The sequence below is a fragment of the Cyprinus carpio genome, chromosome B18 (genome assembly GCF_018340385.1).
Source record: "Cyprinus carpio isolate SPL01 chromosome B18, ASM1834038v1, whole genome shotgun sequence".
In the NCBI taxonomy this organism is placed as follows: Eukaryota; Metazoa; Chordata; class Actinopteri; order Cypriniformes; family Cyprinidae; genus Cyprinus; species Cyprinus carpio.
In genome coordinates, this window is record NC_056614.1 from 27255498 (window position 1) to 27280797 (window position 25300).

Here is a 25300-nt window from a genome sequence, read left to right on the forward strand (position 1 = left end):
CCACACATTTCCTTTTCCTGAATTAACAATGTGATGAAAACAACCACTGAAATTATACAGCTGTTCACTGGTGAATCTCACCAATCATGTCTAGATTTGTTTCATCCCAAAATTAAAAGAAATTTACATAAATTATATTCTTTTAATTTTTTTTGTATTTTTAAAAATTTGTTTTACATTGTTTTAATGTCAATTAATTACATTTACCCCAAATTCCAATTACTGTAATGCAAAAAAATAGAACTGTAATGTGAAAAAATTACAGTACATTTGTAAAATACAAGCCATAGTATGGAAGCCCGTTTCCACCACGGGATTAAAAAAAAAAAAATAGTTGATTTGCATCTTTTTATTTCACAATTCTGACTTTGAGTTTACATCTTGCAATCCTGGATTTGTTGTCAGAATTGCATGAAATAAACTTATATTATGGAGTTATAAAGTCAGAATTGTGAGAAACTCTTTAAGAGTTTAACATTTTAAGAATTTTAAGAAATTGTAAGAACAAAGAGTTGTTTTCCTCAGATTTGGACTTCAGCTTGCAATTGCAAGTTTATATCTTACAATTCTGAGAAAAATGTCACAATTGCAAAATCACTCACAATGATCTTTTATTGTTTTTTTTTTGTTTTTTTTTTTTTAAGTCAATGGTGGAAACAAGCTTCCATACCACAGTATTTGTTGGTTACATTTAATCAGAAAAATAAAATTGGAAGAGTAAAAATGTATTTCAGTAATGTGTATGAGATTGTTTTTGTATCACAATTTTAATTACAATGAAAATAAGGACGTTGCAAAAAAAAAAAAAAAAAAAAATAGTGCTAAAAAAATATGATTTATTTTCTTTATGCAAATAAAACTTATTTTTATTTTGGGGTGAAATATGACCTGGATGTTTCTTTGTGAGAATAATTTTTCAAAAATGCAAATACAAATGCAAATGCAACCTCACTGACCCAACTTGAGTTGAGCGTCAAAATCTTTCAGTAGAGAAAAACGCCAGACTACTTTATTTATAAATTAAGTGCTATAAAAAAAAGACTTAACTAAAAATGAAAAAACATAAATACTGTACAAAAGGTTTTTTGTCACAATACCTATATACTGTATATGTCCTTGCTGTTCTTTTATATAACATAGTGAAGTCTTATCTTTTTTATACATAAAAATGATTCGATAACCAAAAGAATAAAGTGATAATGTGTAATAACTCTGACTGTGAGTTTGTTGATTACTGAAGTAGTAAAGTGTGTGTGTCATATAGCGGTTTGTAGGTACTCAAGCCTTATATTGCACATTGGTTACATAAGATTAACTCTCATCTCACTTTAACAAAAACATCTTCATTCTCCAATGAAATCACAGTCTGTCAAGACCAGTAGTTGACCATAAAAGTGTGCAGACTGATGAAGTGAAGGATGAAAAACTTGTCTTTCCACTTTGTACGTCCATCCACATTACCCACAATCCTCCCTGCCTCATGTGATGCATTCAAACCCTCTCTCTATCCAACAATTCTTGCTTCCTTTCTTTTTTACTTAACCTTTTCCTGCTTTTTCTCTTTTCTTCTTCAAGGTAATGACAATTTCGTCCGCTTTTTTTTTTTTTTAAGTTTCAACACAACATTCAAAAGCAGCCAGAGGAAACACCACATGGCAAGCGAGATATTTTACACCGAGAAAACGAAATGACCCATGACACAACATAACGAAAAACAAACACCCCATTGGTTGACATCTTACATGCTCGTGCACAACGCATCAGAGAACAGGAAGGGGCGGGGTTTCAGGGGGAAGTGCGTGGGCTGGTCCAGCGGCTTGTCTGTCGAGGGGGCGGGGCTTCTGCTACACGCGCCACAGCAGTAAGTGGTTGGTGCTGTCGTCCCGCCCCACCGTCTCGCTGCTATTGGTCAGTCTGAAGTCTTCATAGCCGTCGCCGCCGCTGATGACCAGCAGGTTGGATTTGGCAGGCAGGAGGATGGAGGCGCGCCGTCGGGAGGAGTCTCGTCTCTGCAGGCCTCCACTGCTGCTCTCTGAGCTGTTCTGTGCTGAGTTCACTAGAATCGAAATTCAGGACACACACACATATTTGTTATCTGATGTCAATGTGCCATATTTTATTGATAGCCTCTATTTATACACATCCGTCTTGGAAGCATCCAATCACAAGCATTAATCAGGCCTAACCAGGCAAGTTCAAAACACTTGTTTTTAAAACACTCAGCGGTTGATTGACAGTTTTTTCTGTTGTTTGGAATGCATTAATGTTTACACTGCAAATGAAATGATCGCATATGTCCCTGACCTTTGTAAACGGTTTGTGTGATGTGATGGCAAAATGTTCTGAACCAGTTTACACTTGTCTTGGCACTAACTATTTGAGATGGCTAAATTAAATATAATTAAATTAAATATTTGATATTTTTTTTCTGTTTGAGATGGCTGTGTTATTTTTTATGGGACGTAATTGGAAGGTTTTTTTTTTTATATAATAAATAATGTGTTTATTTTTTTGACTTTTTATTTATTAATCTTCCTTTTATACAAAAATAAATTCCTTGCTAAACAATTACTATAAAAACATGACAGCACGAGTTAAACAAAAGAAAGAATAACAAGGTGCATTTCAGCTCACATTAAAAAAACGGAATAAAAAAAAGTATTAGATAAAACAATTATATTAAAATTAAAAATGTTTTTTATTATGATTTTTTTTTATTTTGTTATTTTTTGTTGTTTTGTTGGGGGGTAATAATATTATTTTTTAATACCATATTTGTAAAATAACAAAAGAAAAACTTTAATCATTTACTGAATTATTATTATCATTAACCATGTGTTTTTGTTTTTTTCATGAATCCCATAAGATTTATAGAATAATTATTTTTTTATTATTTTTAATACAATTATATACCGTATTAGTGCAGTGTAACATAGTCAGTTTTTAAAATATACTGTTAGATAAAAAATTTAAATTGTATGAACAAATTACAAATAAAATTAAAAACACATTATTGACATTGAAGAGAACAGTTAAAATCGCACTGAACTCCTAATACTCTTATTGTAGCTTAATAACAGATAAAAACACATAAAACAGATCACTGTCTGCAGGTTTCTGTATTTCCATAATGCACTTTGGAATTTTGTTGCCAGATCCTCTGTTAATATTACCCACACTGCAACAGGCAGTGAGAAACTTACCTGATTCGGACGGCGGTGGGAAGTTGACGTCAAAGCCCTCTGGCAGCTCAATGCACGTGAGGAAGCGGACGTGTCCGGTGTGTCCGTGGGCGGAGCCCATGGGGAAGAGGGGAGCACGCAGCGAGCCCGGCCCAGTGCTGGAGGACACGGGCGGGATGGCCAGAGTCAGGACCACCCCTGCACTGGTGCCGATCCACAGCAGGTCCTTACATGCCAGAAGAGCTGTGATCCGCAAACATGCTGCTTTGTGCTGCCGGATAATAGCATCAGAGCCTAAAAGAAATAAAATGAGACAGGGATTTGATTTGATTATGAAACAGTTCTTTATCAAAAAGCTGTGTTATTTTATTATAGCTGATATACTATTATAGCTCAAATAACAAGCATTTTTACTGAAAAGTGTAACCTGCTAAGACCTATGCACGCACATGCACACACACACACACACACACACACACACACACACACACACACACACACACACACACACACACATACAGTGTTACTATTGTATATTTTTACAGTATTTATTGATATTTTTATATTTTAAAGTTTAATTAACTTGGTTGTGTTTTTGTTCTTTTTATTGTTTTTATTTTTTAAATATATATATTTTTTCAATGGCTAAAAGTTTTATTTATTCATTTCTTTAATTCATTTTTTATTCATTTTTTTTAATAACACACCATTTGTTTTAATTAATGGTAATAACCCTGTATAAAATCAGCTCAAACAATCCACATTTGAAGCCCTATTGAGCTGTTTTTATCATCCAGCAGATAAAAACCATAATGCCGCTTTCCATCATGTTTGTTGAATAAAATCTAATACTTTGGTTCTTAATAATTTTGAGGTGCTGATTCCAAAAATAGCATCTGTTTTGCTCAAGCACGTCAGATTTTCTCAAAACATTTTGTAGCATTTTTGTTTTTGACAACCATTCGTTCAGTGAAGTCTTATATTATTACTTAATCAGTAGAAAAACCACCACAAACACGATTCCTGTCTGAATCTGAGCCAGATTACGATTAGTTTAATGCTCAGCCCATTTTCACATGTACTGTATGAATGAATCTAAATGCAAAATGCAGATTTCAAGGTCAGAATTTTGGCCAGAAGAAAATGCAAACACAAGCCAGATGTTTTCTGCAATATATGTGGTGTTTTACAGCATCCAAACAGCCACAGAAAATGATAGATTTTGTGAAAAAAGCTTATTTTGAAAAGTTATTTGACATTAAATAGGGTATTTGAACATATTTTCCCACTCCTTTGCAGAGTTTAAGTAAAATTATACATCTTTAGTGCTTCTTTTTGTCATGAAAACCACAGCTTGTGACATTCGACTGCTTTTGGTATTTTGATAAACATGAAAACTGATACACATATATAATAATAAAAAAAACCATTTATTCTTTGTGAAAAAACAAACAAACTATGTAATGGAAAGTTTTTATAGATATTTTGTGAACTCAGTCCTCCATATTGAAAAAAAAGCATTTGCAGAAGATGCATAATTTGATGATGCTGTAAACAGTACCTGCAAGCATCTTGTGCACGGCTGGTGCCACGTCGACCTCGGTCAGGCTCTCGTATGTGGAGGCGTGATAGAGCCGCACCTGAGCGCTGCCCTGCAGAGCGATCCACACGCCTTTACCACAGCTCACGATACTGGTCACGCAGCGCCCGCTGTCCTGACCCACCTGGAACGAGTGCTGAAGAACACATTCAAACACAAGGTCAAGTACATGAATGTCCACTGTTCAGAAACGTGATGCCAAGTGGATATCGTTTGGTTATCACTGTCATATTTGAAACTTTTAATAGTCAAGTCAAATTTATTTCTAAAGCAGCTTCAAAGAAACAATCAGGAAAATAACAGTTTTAATGTTGCAATATTATTCAGTTATGAATTTGTTCAATTTAAGATGTAAAGCAGCTCTGCAGAAGACAATCGTCATTGTTTTGCTCAATTTTAATAACTGTCAATGTTGCAAAGCCATTCATTTATAAAACAAATGTAATTTCAGCTGTAAAGCAGCTCTGTGTATAAAACACAACAGTGACATTATTCAGCTCAGTTCAGATTGAATGTTGATTTAATTACTCTCAGTAGCTGTGAGGATATTAGTATCAATGTGGAGTTCAAATTTAGTTCTCATCTGATGATTTCAGTGCAGGTATATCTATAATATTACTGAATATGAATTGTCTTCTAACCCTTGTGACCTAGGAAGTATCTTTTCTTTTCTGAAAAAACTTTATTGTATCGAAATAAAACTTATTGACTTTGCTCTCAGGGTATAAATATGCCTCTCCTCCTCCTCCTCAAAAAAAAAAAAAAAAAAAAAAAAAAAAATTATATATAGAATTTTTGTGATTTTTTCCCCAACTTGTTACATTTGTGGTGTTTCTAGTCAAAAATGATGTACAAAATTATTTGTAAATTTCTCTAATGCTATATTATTACGATATACTGGATTAAAAAAAAAATTGTCAACTTGTTTTCTTTCAATTAGTACAGGTTTTGTATTTCTTTTTGAAACTGACTGTTCATAAACCTCACTGATCTGAGTGCATGCACCTCAGTTTATGAGTGAATATCAAAATTATCCACAAATGATGCTTATGCACTCAAGAACTGAGGTGCAAACGCTCAGATCAATGAGGTTTATGATCATGCAGTTCCAAAAACAAACACAAAACCATGCGATAACTGAAAGAAAAGAAGCTGACTAAAAGATTAAATCTGAGATTAGTTAATAATACAGCATAATGCAAGATCTACAAGCAATTTTTCAAGGGCTGGTCATTTTTGACCCCATCAGTTGAAGGATTTTTTTTAGCATAAGACTTAAACCAAAATGTCTTTTCCCAGACTTCATCTGCCTGTGCTTTGCGTCTGACCTCTTGTGCTAAAGTGCTGGTGTTGATGATAAGGACTCGGTTCTGACAGCCACACCACAGTTTTCCAGCCACAGGAACCATTTTGGTCACGGGTCCAGTTGGAGAGCCCAGACACAGCGTTTGAGAGCTCTGAGGATCCCAGAAACTTCCTGTTATGTAGAAAAAGCACAGAGAGTTGGTGTAAATCACTCTTGTCTTATCTTATCTATAACTGAATCACTTTGAATGGATCTGAGCTCACCTGCCTCCCTCTGATAAACAATCACCTCCCCGTTCGCCAGGGACACAAACACTTTGTTGTCAAGATACCTGGGAATGAAAAAAAGATGTTCAGTCTCCATGGCGACATTGCGTAAGTTACCATGGCGACAGATCAATGAGGCGGAAGCTGCTTACAGGATAAACAGGATAGAAGCAGAGTGCTGCATCTTCATACTGTTCTTCCTGTTTCTGATGTTGTCTGACGACTGGTACACATGAATACTGAAAGAAAACAGTCATTATTACTACATGATTACACTTATGAAATATGACATTTATGTCCTCAGGTGTTTACTGGTAATCACAAACTTATATTGAAAAGGTTTGGGGTCAATTAATATTTTTTAAAGTCTCTTATGCTCACCAAGGCTGCAATTATTTGATTGAAAATAAAGTAAAATCAATTAAAACAAACATTTTCCGTGTTTTCAAATATATTGTAAAATGTAATTTATTCCTGTGAATTTTCAGCATCATTACTTCAGTCTTCAGAGTCACATGATCCTTCAGAAATCATTGTAATATGCTGGTATTATTAGGAATTAAAATACATTATATATACAGGCATCAAGTCAAATGCTCTCTAAGTCATTGGATTGTTTTTTGTTTGTTTTGACTTTCAACTGGCGGTGAGGCAAGAACTAATGCTCCACACCTGCTTGTGTGACGCAGAGAGAGAGAGAGAGAGAGAGAGAGAGAGAGAGAGAGGGAGAGAGAGAGAGAGAGAGAGGAGAGAGAGAGAGAGAGAGAGAGAGAGAGAGAGAGAGAGAGAGAGAGGGAGAGAGAGGAGAGAGAGAGAGAGAGAGAGAGAGAGAGAGGGAGAGAGGGAGAGAGAGAGAGAGAGAGGGAGAGTGAATGTTTGTGTGGAAGGTGACAGGATGCACTGAGGACATGGGCAGGTCTGAGCTTGAGATAATGAGTGTCTCTGTTGAATGCAGTAGACGGGTGTACTGTAGTCAGATCAGGGTCACCTGAGGTGAGAATTGAACCCCAAACAGAAGGAACAGCAGGGGGGTGTTTTGTCTGTTTAAATGCCATTACGTCTGTGTGTGCTACTATTGTTCGACTTTTAATTAGGCCCATGGGCTTTGAATGCTGCCTAAACACAAGTTTGAACACTTATAATAACTACCAATAATTACATCAAAACACATTTTTTCATTATTTAATAGATCATTAATTTTACATTCAAAATAGACAGAACTTTCATGAAAATTGAATCTTCATTTTTGAATGATTTTCAGTATTTTGTAAATGTTTTGACAAATATCTAATATACAATGTGACAAGTCTTCCAGCCACTTCTATCAAACCTCTACAATTAATCCAGAACGCAGCAGCAAGATTAATTTTTAATGAGCCGAAAGGAATGCACGTCACACCTCTGTTTATCAGTTTGCACTGGCTACCAGTAGCTGCTCGCATAAAACTCAAGGCATTGATGTTTGCTTACAAAACCATCACTGGCTCTGCACCCCTTTACCTAAATTCATTACTTCAGACTTATATGCCTCTAGAAGCTTGCATTCTACAAGTGAACGTCGCTTGATTGTGCATCCCAAAGAGGCACAAAATCACTTTCACTGACATTTCAATTAAATGTTCCCTCCTGGCAGAATGACCTGCCCAACTCAATCTGAGCATCTTCAAGAATCGGCTAAAAACACATCTCTTCCATCAATATTTGACCCTCTAACTCTAGCACTCTCTATTCTAATTCTATTCTTTATAAAAAATAAAAACATGCCCCTTTTAGACTTGCACTCTATTTATTAACTAACAGCTTGTTTTCTTTAAAAAAACAAACAAAAAAACCAAACACTAGCTTCTCTAATCTTTTTGCATTATATCTGTTTTCTTTTTTTATGTATTATACAATTAACAAAAGCAAAAAAGGCCTCTAACACTAGCTTGCTCTATTCTTTCCCTATCATTTTTTCGTTTTCTTTTTATTTATTATATTATTTAAAAGCCCTTGCTACGTGTACTGCATTAAGCTAACTGAGACTTGTTACAGCACTTGTATATCATTGCTCTTTTGTTGATTCTGATTGCTTCCATTGTCCTCATTTATAAGTCGCTTTGGATAAAAGCGTCTGCTAAATGACTAAATGTAATCTATTTTATTTGTATTCATTACTTAGCCCCTAATAAGCTTTTTAATAGTTTTTATTGCTAAATGTTGTTATATTAAAGGGGTCATGAACTACATTTTTAAAATCATTTTATATTGACTTCAGGTGTTATATCAGTCAAAAGACTTTGTTTTGGTTTATGCTGATATAATCATGGCAAGTTGGCCACTGAAGATAATAATAACTAATAAGATCACAACCTACAGAAGTCACAGAAGTTATTTATTCTGTCATGCAGTGACCCACCAGCCATCCTCGGTCCCGAGCCAGACAGAGCTCTGATACGCCTCGGGGTCGATGCTCAGCAGGTCCTCCAGACTGGCACGGGTGAAGGAGCCTCGACTGGACCGCCGCATGGCTCGGCCGTCCATGGGACTGTCCGCACTGAGCCGAGGGGCCCCGAATGTGCTCGGGACGGGAAACTCCTGTTCCTCTTCGGAGCTGGTGGTCTCGGTGGCCATGTCCTTTGAAACAGCTGCTTCATCATCTGAGAGAAACAAATAAATACAGAACATCATCAGTAAGACACCAATCACAAACATGAGCGAGTATAGATGCTTTAGAGACTCACTGCCGAAGCTGGATGAGATGGTGGAATGAGAGGCTTGGCTCTGCAGTGTGGATGAAGGGCTGGGAGAGTCTTCATCATCGGTGTCGTCGCTATCGAAGGGCACGAGCTCTGCGGCGGGGACCGCGGGCGGCTCGCTGAGCTCCAGAGACGAGCCGGAGATGCAGATGTGGAGCTGGGGTTGTGCAGACGCTGCAGGGTTTGACTCAGACGGGGCGGAGGGGGTGGAATGACCCACACGTTCTCTGCGGTAGACAGAATGGACATTTCTGCACTTTCAAACTGCTTTTATGCGTAAACAATTACTAGAACTTAGCATACTACACTGCTATTGAGGTCAACCTGTTTTAAAAGGCATATTAATTTAAATGAACACACACACACATATATATATAGCTATTAATCGCATCCAAAATAAAAGTTTTTGCTTACATAGTGTGTGTACTGTTTATTTATTATGTATATATAAATACACACACATACAGTATATATATTGAAAATATTTGCATGTATATACATATATATTTACATTATATTATATTATTTTATATTATATATAAATATATTTAATATATAAACATAACATATTTTTCTTAAATATATACATGCATGTGTTTGTATTTACATATACATAATAAATATACACTGTGCAGACACATATATTATGTAAGCAAAAACTTTTATTTTGGATGTGATTAATCATTATTAATCGTTTGACAGCACTAATATACAGTATATATATATATATATATATATATATATATATATATATATATATATATATATATATACACACACATACACACACACAAACTTGGCAAATAACTAAAATAAGTGGAAAATAAAATTGCAATAAACACAAAATAGATAAATAAATAAATTAAACTATAAATAAAATGGAAGCAATCAGAATCAACAAAAGAGCAATGATATGCAAGTGCTATGACAAGTCTCAGTTTTTTATTTATTACATAATAGATAAAAAGAAAAGAGATAGATAGAACCCGAAAAAGAATAGAGAAAGCTAGTGTTATAGGTCTTTTTATTGTTGTTTTTTTTATGAAAAAAAATTATATTTATGTATGTGTTTAAATGCACTTATAAAACGAGCAGACAAAAATCTAAGGGTTTACAACTTATAGTTACACAGTAAAAAAAGAAAATGATTTGTGCTGCAAAATTGTACAGAATTGAAATACATTGAAGGATGCTGGAATTAGTGTCTCTGGTGAGACCTCTCCTGATCCCTGGAAATTCTCCCATATACTGTAATCTCATGGTGCTCAGAGCTCATTTATTATTAGTCTTAAACAGGAGAATTTGTGCTGTTAAGCAGGTGTGTTTAGGGTCGTCTCTCTCACCTGTTCTTCAGGCCCGGCACGGCTGCGATGCAGATGATGCGAGCGGAGCAGACGGCGATGCAGGCCTCCACCGTGGGCTCGTCTCGGATGTTCAGCAGACACACCTGACCCACGTACCCGTCGCTGTTACACACCCACACCTCATACGTGTTCTCTGGACAGCTGTGACTGGGGGAGGCGCAGGAGAACTGCATCCCGCTGCGGGTCTTCATGATGGGAATGGCCTTCAGGAACTCAGGGTCCCACTGGTCTTTGTTCATGGCTGGACAAAACATGGAAAATTTACATTTATGCAGTTAGCAGACGCTTTTATCCAAAAAGCGACTTACAGTGCATTCAGGCTATACATTTTTTTTTTTTTTTACCACTTTTGCGCTGCTAACACAATGCTCTACCACTGAACCACGGGAACACTTCTGATGAAAATGTAGGGATTGTCATCAATATATAGCATATTTGTCTTTTCCATTAATGCACACCCCATATTTGTTGGGCTAATGTGAGGATTTTTTGGCCTTTGACCCTGGACCACAAAACCAGTCTTAAGTCTTGTGGTATATTTGTAGCAATTGCCAACAATACATTTTATGGGTCAAAATTATAGATTTTTCTTTTATGCCAAAAATCATTAGGACATTAAGTAAAGATCATGTTATGTGAAGATATTCAGTAAATTTCCTACCATACACATATTAAAACGTACATTTTTGATTAGTAATATGCATTGCTAAGAACTTAATTTGGACAGCTTTAAATGCGATTTTCTCAATATATATATATATATTATTTTTTTTGCACCATCAGATTCCAGACTTTCAAACAGTTGTATCTTAGAAAAGATTATTTATTCAGCTTTCAGATGATGCACAAATCTCTATTTTGAAAAACTGACACTTATGACTGGTTTTGTGGCCCAGGGTCACAAATATATATATATATATATATATATATATATATCTATATATATATATATATATATATATATATATTGTATATGCATATATTATATATATATATATATATTGTATATTATAGTAGTTAATTATATTAAATTATATATTTTTTACATATATTAAATACACTAAATAATACTTAAAACAATGCTGGATTCTGTATATACAGTGGTTACTCTGTAGTGTATACCATTTTATTAAGTAGTTTGTCTTGTGCTTAATGTCAACACAAAGTGTTTAAGAGAAAAAAAAAATTCCCCTCTTTTCTCTGGAGGAAAGTAATGATTTGAAGTGACTTGCTCTCAGATCGCTGTACATTTCTTAAAACAGAATCAGAGGGTCAGCTCTGATGATTTACCGAGCTTTTTCTTAGCCTCCTCAAAGGCCTGCTCGAAGTTACTGCGGGTATCAGGGCTGCTGAACTCAAAGATGAAGGTGGTCTCTGCTGAAGTGCTGGTCAGCTCTAGTTTAGTGGGCAGTAACGTCATGCTGAAGGCCAGAGACTGCTTCTCGGCCAGCTCCCGGTGAACCGACGCCATCAGATCCTTTATCACATCGTCTAGACTCTAACACACACACACACAAAAACACTTCAGAATATTTAATCTATTCCAAGGAAGAGGCGAGTAAAGTCTGATTGGCACAAGCTTTTGAGTCAACAGCAAAAAAACAAAAACACATGTTATCCTTTCTTTTTAAAGTTGATAAGTCTGTGTATTTTTTTTTTATCCTAGATACGCACAAATATGGTTTTGCATGCACCATCCCCCCACCTGCTGTCTACAGCCAATCAGAACAGGTATATAATCCACCATAAAAAACCTGTGAAAGTGAAACTTATATAAGTATCCCATACTAAAGTTCATAAAGGTAGACAGACCTGATGAGGGAAACTGAGTGTTTCTGACAGTTTGCTTATTTGGCCAAGCGTGCTGAGATCTTCATCCAGACGGCTGATGGTTTTCTGGATGTTTTCTCTGTTAGTGGCTTGATTAGAACCTGTGATCAAGAAATCATACTGGGTCAGTAAAAGAGCATCAAAGTTCAATTAAGAGTAATGGAAAAGAACACAATAGGGGTAAATTAATAAATAATGCATACATTCAATCAAGTAAATAAATAAATAAATAAAAATAAAAAATAATACAAACTTGAATATATACCAGAAAATAACATAAAGGGGCAATAATAATAATTAAAAAACATAAAATTAAATAAATAATACATAAAAACAAATGAATTAATTTAATTAAATAATTAATAATTAAGATTGACATTATATCAATTAAAATAAATAAAATGGGTACTAATACTACTGCTAATTTAGACAGATAGATAGATACATAGATAGAGTTTATTATATTATATTTATTATATTTAAATATATAGATATAGTTTATTCTCAGGTTTCTGTCTCACTGTGAATCTGAACTTTTAAGAGCATATATATATATATATATATATTAAATAAACGTGGCAAACATGTAAATGATTTCATACTGATTGTGTGAGATAATAACAGTACCTTTAACCACCTCAATGTCTTCTAAGGGCAGTTTCCACAGGAACTTATATTTACTCGAGGTGTCAATGACACTAGCAGCGGAGTATCTGAAAGAGAAGCAGAGAGAGAGTTTAATCATCAGTCGAGGATGGGTTGATGTGGGCTAGTAATTAATGAATGAGCATCCACAGTGCGTTTATCTTCTGTAATGTGATGCATTTGCTTATTTTGATTGATGTCCTGGAAATCACTTTAGATGAAAGCGTATGCCAAATAAGATTATTTATGTGGTGTTTCCATGACAGACCACTAGAGTGCAGTGTTATTCAGAAATGAAATGCATTTCTTTCGGCCATCAGAACAGAAGAGCTCAGGGGACTCTGGGGTTTCTAAACCAAACATGAGTTTTCCCAGGCCCTCCTCACATCTCTGCAGCCGCACTCACAGACTCATGGAGCTCCTGCGCAGAGATCCAGACTTCCTCTTCAGCGTGGTGCAGATGAGCAGATCGCTGAACAGAAACAGAGACCGGTCCTTCTTACCACCCACCGTTTTCTACAGAGAAGGACAGAGGTTTAGGAAGCTCATACGTTTGCTTAAAGTGATTCGATTTCTTGTGTTTATTTGAGCTCACCGCTTCCACCACCATCTCTTGTCTTAGAAACTTCCTCTGTGGATTCAGGATCTGACAGGAAAAAGAAAAACATTCGTAGATATAGCCGAGGGCAAACTAGCCTACATACTACTGTAACATGTTTGTGTTGAATCAGTCAAACATATTCAATCAACGTGGAACACATTTGCAACCAAAACTGTAAACGCACTGAAAAAACAAGATTATTTTTCAGCTGACAGATTGAAAATTTGTTGTTTTTTTTGAGAAAAGATTAACTTAATTTTCATACATTTTTCACCAGTACAAATATTTAAAATATTAAGTCTTGTTTTCTGAAAAATAAAAAAACAATTTAAAGTTTTAATTTATATATTAGAACATAATAATGTATATATTAGAAATCATAAAAGAAAGAAAAATGGATTTGAAGTTTAGTTTTAATTTCTTTAGTTTAATATGGTTGATTGATTTTTTTTGCTCTCTCACATGCTCCACGCCCTCGATGCCAAGTTTTTTCACTGCATGAACACTCTTTCTCCAGCTCCTCCGCGGTGCGCCGGCCCTTGTTGATCCTCTCAGCCAATCGCTTGATGTTCTTCTGGGCGTCCAGCAGAAACGTGTAGTCAGGGTGATCTTCAGCAGTGTGCTTCAGAAGATCCTGATCCATGCAAACAATGTGTCATTTAAAAACTAAACTGTCAAAATTACAGGTAGTACCTAAAAAGACACTTATAAAATAAATAGTTTCAGTCCTAGAGATTCAAAGGCTGTATATTATATCATATTTATAATATAATTTGTTTATTTCATGTAGTATTTAAAGGGTGTATTTTATAGTAAATAGTTTCAGTCCTATCCTGTGCTCCACGCCCTAAATGTGCGTCACATACAAAAAAACACGCAGCGTCTATTTCTCCAGCTCTGCCAAAGTGCGTTTATAAATGTTGATCATCTAGCCAATCGAAATGGATGGCACATGTTGGCGTCCAGCATAAACATGTAAGTCACAATGATCCAGAGACTGAAATGTCATTCAGAAGATCCTGAGCCACTGAAAACAATGTGTTCATTCAAAAACTAATGCCTGTGAAAATTACAGGTACAAACACGTAAAAAGACATGTATAAAATAAAATAGTTTCAGTCTTTGCAGATTTCAAGGGCTGTGTCATATAGCAGAATGTCAATTATATTTCAATTAATTTTTTGTCCTTGACATTAACAAACCAGCCCAATAAATAAAAGACATCTTATAACTAGTTGCTAAAAACAGGCACAAAAGGGCACGTTATAAAGTGAGTTTGACGTTATAAAGGTTAGTAACTAGCAGCTCGTATCGTGGGATCCGCTGCACCGGCTTTATCATCAGATCACCCAGAGCTTGTTTCTCTTTATTCTCACGCATGCTTTGCTGAAGAGGAAAGAGTGAGACACAAACAAAACATAACAAAACAGTTTAGTAGTACAACTACACTTTATCATGATTTTAATTGCATGTGTACAGTTTATCCAACCAAGCTTTACTAGATAACTTAGTCTTAGTTCAGTTTGAGGAAGTACCACTAGAGGGCAGCAACCCTCGAAACTGTCAAATATTTTATGACTCAGCTGAGAACATAGGAAAGCATGCATAATATAAAATAGGTTCAATATTACTAAAACTAAGACTGAAAAAAAAAGAAAACTAAAAAATTATGAAGATAAAAGCTATTTGAAAACATTAATAAATACTATAATAGTGCAAATAATACTAAAATAACCAGTTTAACCTCATGTGTGTCACCATCTCTGGCTTAAGACATGAACAGTCCGTCTTAAACAGAAAAAGAATGCTGTGTTTTATCAAATCACAGTTTCTTTGCACAATGACAAAATCCATATATTTGGATTTGGCTATATATAATGTCCTACAGCTGCCAAACTGCCTCTCGAGGGGATAATTGTAGTGTAAAAGTATTTTTACCCACACATTTGCACAGAAATGGAGCTGTAATGTACCTCTAGAAACTTCAGGAAAGCAGGCTTGGCCTCCTTGGCGATTCTCACTGCATCTTTGGCGTTCATGAAGTTGTCGATGTACGCTGAATAAATATTGGCGAGGATCTCTTTGGAAAACTGTGAGGAGAAAGCCCAGACATTATCAGCACGGAACAGAACAGCTGTGCACCTTTACTACAAACTCTTCTAAACCCTAGCCTGCAAATCATTGATAGAAACCTTTTAAAGACCAATACTGTCCTTGAAAATTTTGAAATGTTACCATGTATAAAAAAACAAAAAAAAAAAAAAAAAAATCCCCGATGCTCAGGTTTCCTTGTCTCCATTTGAAAACTAAAAGTACACATGAAATGAAAATTTAAAAATGTATTAAAAAATTTAATCAAATAAAAAAAGTGTTCATAGTTTATGTACTGCCACCCAGCACTCATGTTTCCTCATGTGTAGTATGTAGTTGCATATTAAAGTGCACATGAATGTAATATAACAAACATAATTAAATAATTTGATATTTTAGTTTATCTAATCATGCGAATGGCCCTTGCTTTTTGTGCTTGTTTCTGGTTATCTTGACTTTAGCATGTGACTTGGGTTGTATGTTATTTAATAAAAGTAATAAAATAAGATAATGCCCCTTTCTTGCAGCTTGTACAGTTCAGATGCATCTCAGAGATTTGAACTGGGAAAAAATGTCTCCCAGAACCATAAAAACATCAGAATAATTACAAAACAACAATGAAAACACAGTAAATTACACTCAAATGACACCATGAGCGTAGGCATGAGCACAAGAGATGGTTCCACTGAGACTTTCATTCAATATCACAGGGTTCAGTGCAAGCCTAAAGCGCCGCAGATCCTTAGAGAAACTCATAAAACACAATTACAGCGTCTAAACGAGCAGCAGATCCCAGTGCTAACTACCTGAGTTTGTCGACTTGTTTAGTCAGAGGCAGAGCCCATAAAAATCCTGCATTTGATGTGTGAACGTGAATGTGACAGGAACGTCTAAACAACACTGAACTAGCAGAGCTGAGGCAGTTTTACTCCATACCGGGGCAGAGGGTCAGACAGATTAAAACCCCACACCGAGACACTCAACAAACTGTTACACTGCATCCCAATCAGCATACTTACACAACACAATAAAAGTGATGGGAGAGTATTGTAGAGTTTATGTTACTAAGTTTGGTATTTGTGAGATTTATTTGTTTTTGTTTAGATTTATATATATATATATATGTTTTTGTATTTTTTTTATATCAAGTGTTTTATGCTGACCAAGGCTGCATGTATTTAATTAAAAACAGTAAAAACTGTAAAAATCTGAAATATTATTGCAACTGTTTTCTATTGTAATATATTTTAAAATGTCATTTATTTCTGACGCAAAGATGAATTTTCAGCATCATTGCTCCAATCTACAGTGTCATGTGATCCTTTAGAAATCACTGTAATATGATGATTTGCTTCTCAAGAGACATTTCTGATTATTATCAGTGTTGAAAACATTTTATTTTTCTGGTTTCGATTAAGAGAAAGTTCAAAAGATCATTTTGAGCATTTATTTGAAATAAAAATCTTTTGTAACAACATTTTGTAACATTTACTGTCACTTTTGATCAATTTAATATATCCTTGGTGAAGAAAAATATAAATTTCTTTTATAAAAACTTGGTAGAGATGATACTTAAGATAAGACGAGGACCTAGCAGCAGGAGAAATTGTGTGTGTGTGTACTTGTGAAAGACAGAACGGCACCAGCATCACAACAGCACAGACCCTAACAATGTAAGTCCAGTGGGGTGAGACAGTGTGGCGTCCATGTCGACTAATAAGCCACACAGTGGGGTGAGAGCAGGGGGGAAAAAAAACACCTGCTTGATATATGTCTGTAATTATTGTGTGAGGGTCGAGCTTGGGTTTATTGAATTGGCGGAGCGGATCTCTGGCTAAATGTACCACCCATGTGGGTGGCCAATCACAGAGGATGAATGACATCATCACGAGACGTGCTGTTAATGTGAAAATAGACTATTGAAATATCTCTTGATTACAGCAAATTTGAACAATTCGTTCCGAAGCTATTTCTGAACCAGGTCTTAGTGTTATGTGATGTTAATTTTGTTATTTTAATTTGAGGTGTATTAGGGTTATGAAAGGTTCATATTTGCCGATTTTTTTGTTTTGGGAGTCCCCAACAACAGGTCGACATGCATGCAAGGTCAAAAAACACTTTCATTGTCTTATAATATGCATTTATTTTTAACTTGCTCAATGACTCCCAAACGATTCGCTTTTCCAAACCCCTCCTTTGCGTGCCGCTAATCTGCGGTGATTGGTTCAATTGGTCTCATTTTAATTTCATCATACCTGCCTGATAAACCAGCGTTTGTGAGCGCAGTGCTGCTTTGTTTAGTCGTTACTGCTATTTTTTATTTTCAAAAGCAGCTCCTAGTAGCAAAGAATGAATGTGAATTTTCATTCAGACCAACGCGAAAAGACCAACAAGAGTGTGGGCAATATGCTAATGTTTCATGTTGACGTCAACATGAAACGGCTTGGGATTCGTTTTAAAAATGACTCGTTTCAATGATTCAGAGTCAACTCTTTCTTTTGAGAGACAATAATTTTATACATGGTGAACTTTCAGATTTAAAAGGTTTTCAGGTTGTTTTCATTCACTCAGAGCTGTTTTACACACTGCATGAAAGGTCGTTTTCAAAAATCCATAATGGGGCACTTTAAGTAAGGCAAAAAAACAAAACAAAAAACACACTTCTCATATGCATTTCACTGGTGATAGGAAAGTACACACTTTTGAAAACAGTGAGCCAGTACTGGGACATATGATGTACAGTCATGGGCAGAAATATGGGCACCCTTGGTAAATATGATCAAAGGAGGCTGTGAAAATTAATCTGCATTGTTAATCCTTTTGATCTTTTATTTGAAAAATTCACAAAAATCTAACCTTATCATTCGGATATACGGAATTTAGAAATCATATACATTCAAATTATGCCATTATGAAATAAATGTTTTTCTCAAATACCAATGTTATGACACAATTATTGGCATCCCCTACAAATTCTTATGAATTAAATATCTCTGAATAAGTATATTCCCATTCATATTCACATTTTTGAGCACTCCAGGGTGGATTTATGAACATGAATTTATCCATCCAAGGCTTCCTGTTTCACAGAAATAAAAGAGGATTGGGGGGGGGAAAAAACAAGCCCTATAATGCCCTTAATCATCCATCACAAATGAAGGAAAAAAACCAAAGAATATATTTCTGATGTGCAAGCAAAAGATAATTGAGCTTCACAAATCAACAAATATTAGTGAAGTGGATTTTAAGAAAAGAGGCTAAGAGCCAGTGAAAATCCCCATTTCGTCATCATCAAGGCAATTAATTCCGAAATTTCCAATCAACAGAAAAATGTTTTTTTACGAACAAAAACTGCCTGGAAGCACGTAAGAGAACATGTGTCTATATCGTCCCAATGCACGTGTGAGGAGTGAGAGTTTAAGTAGTGCTAAAGAGACTCTCCAAGGACCACGCTGGAGATATTGTAAGAAAATAGTTGAGTCTCGGATCAGAAACCTTATAAAATAAAAAATTGTCAAACAGAACCTACATCAACAACATGTTGCTTTGGGAGGGTTACAAGAATAAATTCTCCTCTCTCATTTCCCCAAAAACAAACTAAAGCATCATTCAGTTATCAGCCATGACTGGAACTTTAATGGAATGGCCTTATCTATGATCAGATGAACAACTAAAAAATGAGCTTTTTAGCACTCAAGATGGGTTTGGTGAACACAGAGAAAAAAGTACCCCATGTGTACAATGAAAATATACTGCACTGTATTTTTGATGTTGTGGGCCTATATTTTGCTGGAGGTCCTGGACATCTTGTTTTAGATACTGCCTGGATTCATGGATTCTATCAAATACCAACAGATTAAAAAATCAGTAAGTGACTGACATCTGTTAGAAATCTTATATGGACTATGTTTGGATCTTCCAAGACCGTACAACTAACCCAAACACAAACCTCAAAAAAAACAACACAAGAATGAAATGGGTCACTGAGCTCAAACCAAGCTTCTTGCTGTAGCCATTCAGTCCTATGGACCGGGAACCCTATAGAAAATGAGAGGACCGTGTGAGTGAAGAGGAAGCACCATCATGGAGCTGTGAAATCTAAAGGGTCTGGAGGGTGATTTCTGGATGAAAGGCAAGGTGCTCTGATCTTCGTCGGGTGTGTCTCTAACCTCATCAGGCGATAGGTGGGGACTTGTGTTTTTTTTGTGAGCGATGTATAGGGAAATATTTAGAGCTGTTAAACTGCCAAATGGCGTTTTCAAGAAAGAATTCAAATAATAAGGGTGCCGGTTAATTGTGGTCAGTGTGTATTAGAGGGAAAGCATTTATTTCATGATGATATTGTCCCCCCACTTTTAATTCTTATTATCCAATGTGACAGGTTAGATTTAGACTTTTCAGAGAATAAAAGATTCAAAAAGGCATTTAAAACAATGCAAGGATGAATTTTCACAGCCTTTCTTTGATCATTATTTCCAAGGTTTGCCATATATTTTTGCCCATTGGGGGGGGGGAACTATACAATATGATGATACTATACATATGATGTCATAAAATAGTGATCTGATCCAGAATTATTACCTAATAGTTTTAATATTTCATCATTTTCTAAACTTTGAGGTTTATACATTAAAAAAAATGCTTCAGCCTTGAGGTTTTTGTCATTTTTCAATATATCAATTGAGAACCATCACAACTTCTCTTAAAGCTGCACTTAAAAATCCACTAGAAATAGTACAAACATCCAACATTAGTCAGGCCCACTTTATTTTTTCCTTAATTCTGTTTTCTATTTTGATTTTCTTGGATTCCATTTTAATAGTTAAATTAAATTTTAATGATCAAAATTCATTACACTTTAACAATTTACATATTTATTACAAATTTTCATAATAATAGTACCCTATGAAATGTTTTATATATTTAGAAATTCTGTGTCATCGGTTTGAATTTTTCTGGATTCTGTGTTTCATGAATTTTTTTTGCCAACACAGGTTTACAGTTTAAAAATTTTCATAATAATAGTACTTTTTGCCAACACAGGTTTACAGTTTAACTAAAGCATGGATAAAAAAAATTGTATGACATTTCTAAAAAAGGTTTTAATAATGGCATTGTTATTAGTGTTATTAATTTGTTTATTTTGTTCATAATTTCTTCAAGTTAACCCAAATGTATATTTTGGTGGGCTGGAGTGAACACCTTTGAGGTTCTATATGTATCTGATAATTGCATCAACTGAAATGGCGAAATGCTTGTGATATTTGATTCCATCCACATTTTCCACATTGCAGAAATCAATGGGACTTACATTAGCATCCAAATACCAATATACTTTAATATTCAATATATTCAGTATACTAATGTTCCAGTACATACTACTTAAGACAGCATGCAAATCAGGACACAGGATTAGTTCTCCTTGTCCAGATTGTGGACAATATTGCCCTAAAAAAGCATGTACAGATCCATAAAACCAAAAACCACCTGAAAATTTATTTTCAACACAGCGAACTAAGATTTGGGATGCTATTACCAAACAGCATTCATACAGTGGTTAGGATCTCACCGACTGGATGAGCACCTGTTATCACCGATCGTCTGGCCTTGCTCGTGCCCACTGGTTGACACAGTCCAGCACCTGCTCCAGGAACTGCTCGTGATGCTCCAGAATCTCAGGGATCTGGTAGAACATCTCGTCCACCAGAGACGGGTCACAGAGAGGCGAGTTTTCCGGGTGCTTGAGAGGCTTCATGTAGCCCTGAGACCAGAACAACAATAGAAAGACATGTGAGAGGTGATGTGGGAAGAGCTGAAATTCTGCAGCTTTATTTACATGGAATAACTGTAACTTTTTAAGTAATAAATAAATCACAATCAATATTTTCATTCTAATGCATTATGGTTTTAACTGCTGAAATTCCAATGCTGTCTAGGTAAGAAAGACTGTTTGTTTATTAGAAACATTTAACATTGGTGCATGCTTGGCATATTAGACCAAGAATTGAATATGCAAAAATAAACAAAGAAATATGCATGCAAATATGAAAGAATATGCATTAGTAAATGACAGAATATGCGCACGTTTCTGTGTTTGCATGTGGTGGTGGTGGTCTGGGACAGATTAAAAGGAAATGCCTGACTCTTGGGATGTAAACTGTGTCACATCAAATGCAGATAAATATTCTGCTCCTCCGTCTTCACCATCACAAAACAGAGACTTTTTAAAACCAAAGACAATGAAAAATGGCATTTGCAATCCATTTGAACTTAGATAAAATTACATATTAATGGGTAACAGGACATTAAAAAAGAAAAAAATATGTATACATTTTTGTTTGCTCTTAGCGCACATTTTCTTTCTTCTTTTCTTTTCTTTTCTTTCCTTTCCTTTCCTTTCCTTTCCTTTCCTTTCCTTGTGCTTCAGGGGCTTCATTTGCAATTGTGATTTACATCCCATTTTATTTTCATAAAGTAACATTAACAGTACAATAAAAAAAAATACTTATAGAACGTTTGTACTTTATGATTCTAATATTTTATCTGTTTGAACATTTAAATGCTTTACCTTAATCTTATACTTACAATAAAAAAGTTGTATTTTTTTATTTTCCCATCCTGTATGAATCATTAAAAATAGAAATAATAAATGAAAAGAAAAAAACAAAAACTTGCAGACTAGAAAGTCTGCATTACTCCACTATTAAATCAAAGAATTATTACCTAAAAGGAATTATCCTCAATAATACCAGAAATGTGTATTGATAAAGTATTAATAAATAGTCTAATTTGATCTTTTGTTGACTTCAAACACACTTGCATCAGCTCAAACATCCCTTACAATAAAGACCTGTGATGTTACCATGGTACAGCCATGTATAAGATCATTTTATTCTCACATATTTTATGGTACTGAATGATAATCACATTCATATACTATGGTATTCACATGATACTTTTTCCACTGTCAAAAAACCATGTTATTGCCATAGAACAAGTCCAAAAAACAATAACACACACACACACATCTGGCCAGCGTTCTTCTAGCGCTCTCGTCTGTCATCTATCCGTCCACATCCACACCTCCAAGCCGATTAACCTGCGCTTGTGCGTCTCTCTCACTGTTGGCTCAGGTGCGCCCGCTGCACACCGTTTACAAGTAATGATGTTGACTGGAACACAATCATTTTCCCCAAAGATAACCGCTTCCTTCAACACAGAACGAGAGCACAAACCACGCTGAGAATTGCTCAGTAATGGGGCATTTTGGAGGTGCGCTGGGCGATCGAGCTCAAACACTGCTGCGCTCCGCCGCTCGCTCACCTTGTTGCCATGGCAACCGCTGCACCAGCTGGAATAGGTTGTTATGAGTCAGGAGCGATTGGAAAAGATGATATTTGTTGCTCTCTTTTGCTTATTAAACTCAGTATGTGGTTTCCGCTCTCGCTCTTACAGTAACATCGGACTTCTGTTGTCCTGTTCTATATTCACCGTAAACTGCGTGCAAATGATTTATGGGTATTAAACATCATATTTATGGGTTGTTTCATAAACACAAATTACATATGTTTAATGACACAATCCTTTTTTTTTCATTTTATTTTTGTTTTTTTTTGATTTATGTTTGTTGTTGATTTTGTTGGTTTTATAGTTTTTGTTTTTAGTTTATTTGTTTGCAGTTTTGTGTATTTGGTTTAAATGGTAGAGACTTTATTTTGATTAAATAAGATCAGTTTGTAGTCAATATTATTAGCTTTATATAAGCTCAAAAGCAGTCTTTAGTATTCATTTAGACACGTACATGAATGTATTTATGTGTTTCATACCTGAATGAGTGTGCGAAGAGACTCAACGTATGATTGTTCAGTGTCCAGCAGAGTCATGATCACATGTCTTCTCATATCCTGTAGAGAGAAATATAGCAAGATCAATACATAAAAAGATCAAATTAAAATGAAGATAAATACATATAAATTTTAAATAAAATGAAATGTAAATATATTAATATGTTTAAAATAAGTTAAAAAAAACATTAAGATAAATATGTAAATAAACAAATACAATTAAAATTAATTAAATTAAATTAAAATACATTAGTACAATTTAAAATGAATAAATGAACAAACATTAAAATATCAAGAACAAAATAAAGAAATATTAGTACAATTTAAAATGAATAAATGAACAAACATTAAAATATCAAGAACAAAATAAAGAAATTAGCGTTAAGTCAATTAAAAAAATTAAAAAAATAAATTAGTAGTTGACACAATTCTGGATACTCAATATGCACAAAACTGCACTAGCTTTTTAAACTATAATGGTTTTGTGTGTATAGTTTTTTTAGGTGTTTTTGTCTTTTTAAAATATAATGTATTATAATACTTGCTGCAGCGTTTGTTCTCCAGACACGAATGACTCCTTCAATCATGTGTCATTGACCAGAGCTGAGCTGTTACTTTACTAACTGATCATATGCACCATTTTCACCTGCTGAACCATAAAGCAGCTGTAAAAAAATCCTACAGACGCATATTAAAAGAGACATATCAAAGATTGCAGAGACTCCTTTCACTTGGTGCAGAGAAAAGCCACCTAGCAACCACATAGCAGTGTGGTAAAAAACAGTCAGAACATTTTATTAACCTCTTAACACTTATTCATAGCATCATAGTTTTACTACATTTTTACCTAAAGGAATATAACTTATTATGATTTCAAAGGAGTCAAGAACAATATTTTGGTTGCTATAGTAACGAAAACACACACACACACACACACACACACACACACACACACACACACACACACTTTTTTATGATGATGTTATAAATAATATTAAAATAAGAGTTTCCTGTTTACTGGTTTGTGTCAGAGACTGAGCCAAATATGTGTGTTTCCGTCTAAGAGAAGATAACCTTCTCTAACCGCTGTGATTCAGCCCTGAACAACACCACACAACAAACACATCTGACTGAGCTGATAAAGACCAGGATGTGCTGCTCCTTCATGCTGGAGTATGTGAAGCAATGCCCCGCTCAAACACACAGTGTGACACGGATGGAATCTGAACAGGAAGTGCCACCCAAAGTCACATCTACCATGAACCGGGGTCGCTTCACAATGCTGAACTTTAGTTTTTAGACTGGTTCCTGGGAGCAAACTCTGTGTGTTTACAGAAACACTCACACGGCTTCACAAGAGTTTATTTCTGAAAGAACGTCAGTAGATTCCCACGCAAAGATCACCATTACAAAATCAGCCCCAAATATGGTTTAAAGTCAGCTCAGAGGCGTCAAGATGGGGTAATGATTTTTTTTTTTTTTTTCAAGACATTAACTGTTATTCAGCAAGGATGCATAAAACTGATTAAAAGTGACAGTAAAAGACATTTATAATGTTACAAAAGATTTCTATTTTGAATCAACACTATTCTTTTCATGATGATTTCCACAAAAATATTGTGCTGCACAACTGTTTTCAATATTGATAAAAATTAGAAATGTTTCTTGAGCAGCAAATCAGCATATTAGAATGATTTCTGAAGATCATGTGACACTGAAGACTGGAGTAATGATGCTGTAAATTCAGCTTTGATCACGGAAATAAATTTCATTTGACAATATATTCACATAGAAAACAGGTATTTTAAATTGTAACGATATTTCACAATTGTA

At 35.0% G+C, this 25300-nt stretch overlaps 1 protein-coding gene across 1 annotated transcript in view; it reads right to left on the bottom strand.

Annotated features, from left to right (window-relative positions):
* Window positions 1–262: 262 nt before the first annotated feature.
* The window catches only part of LOC109109461 (rho guanine nucleotide exchange factor 17), a 77920-nt gene continuing 52882 nt past the window's right edge, over window positions 263–25300 (bottom strand). Inside the window, 20 exon segments of the mRNA XM_042744647.1 lie at window positions 263–2056; window positions 3204–3476; window positions 4744–4918; window positions 6111–6259; window positions 6352–6419; window positions 6507–6593; window positions 8753–8993; window positions 9078–9319; window positions 10436–10697; window positions 11747–11954; window positions 12269–12387; window positions 12914–12999; window positions 13338–13447; window positions 13527–13577; window positions 13995–14022; window positions 14024–14168; window positions 14828–14918; window positions 15506–15622; window positions 21193–21384; window positions 23450–23527. Of these exon segments, the coding sequence (XP_042600581.1) occupies window positions 1845–2056; window positions 3204–3476; window positions 4744–4918; window positions 6111–6259; window positions 6352–6419; window positions 6507–6593; window positions 8753–8993; window positions 9078–9319; window positions 10436–10697; window positions 11747–11954; window positions 12269–12387; window positions 12914–12999; window positions 13338–13447; window positions 13527–13577; window positions 13995–14022; window positions 14024–14168; window positions 14828–14918; window positions 15506–15622; window positions 21193–21384; window positions 23450–23527 (2934 nt within the window). The 3' untranslated portion in view covers window positions 263–1844.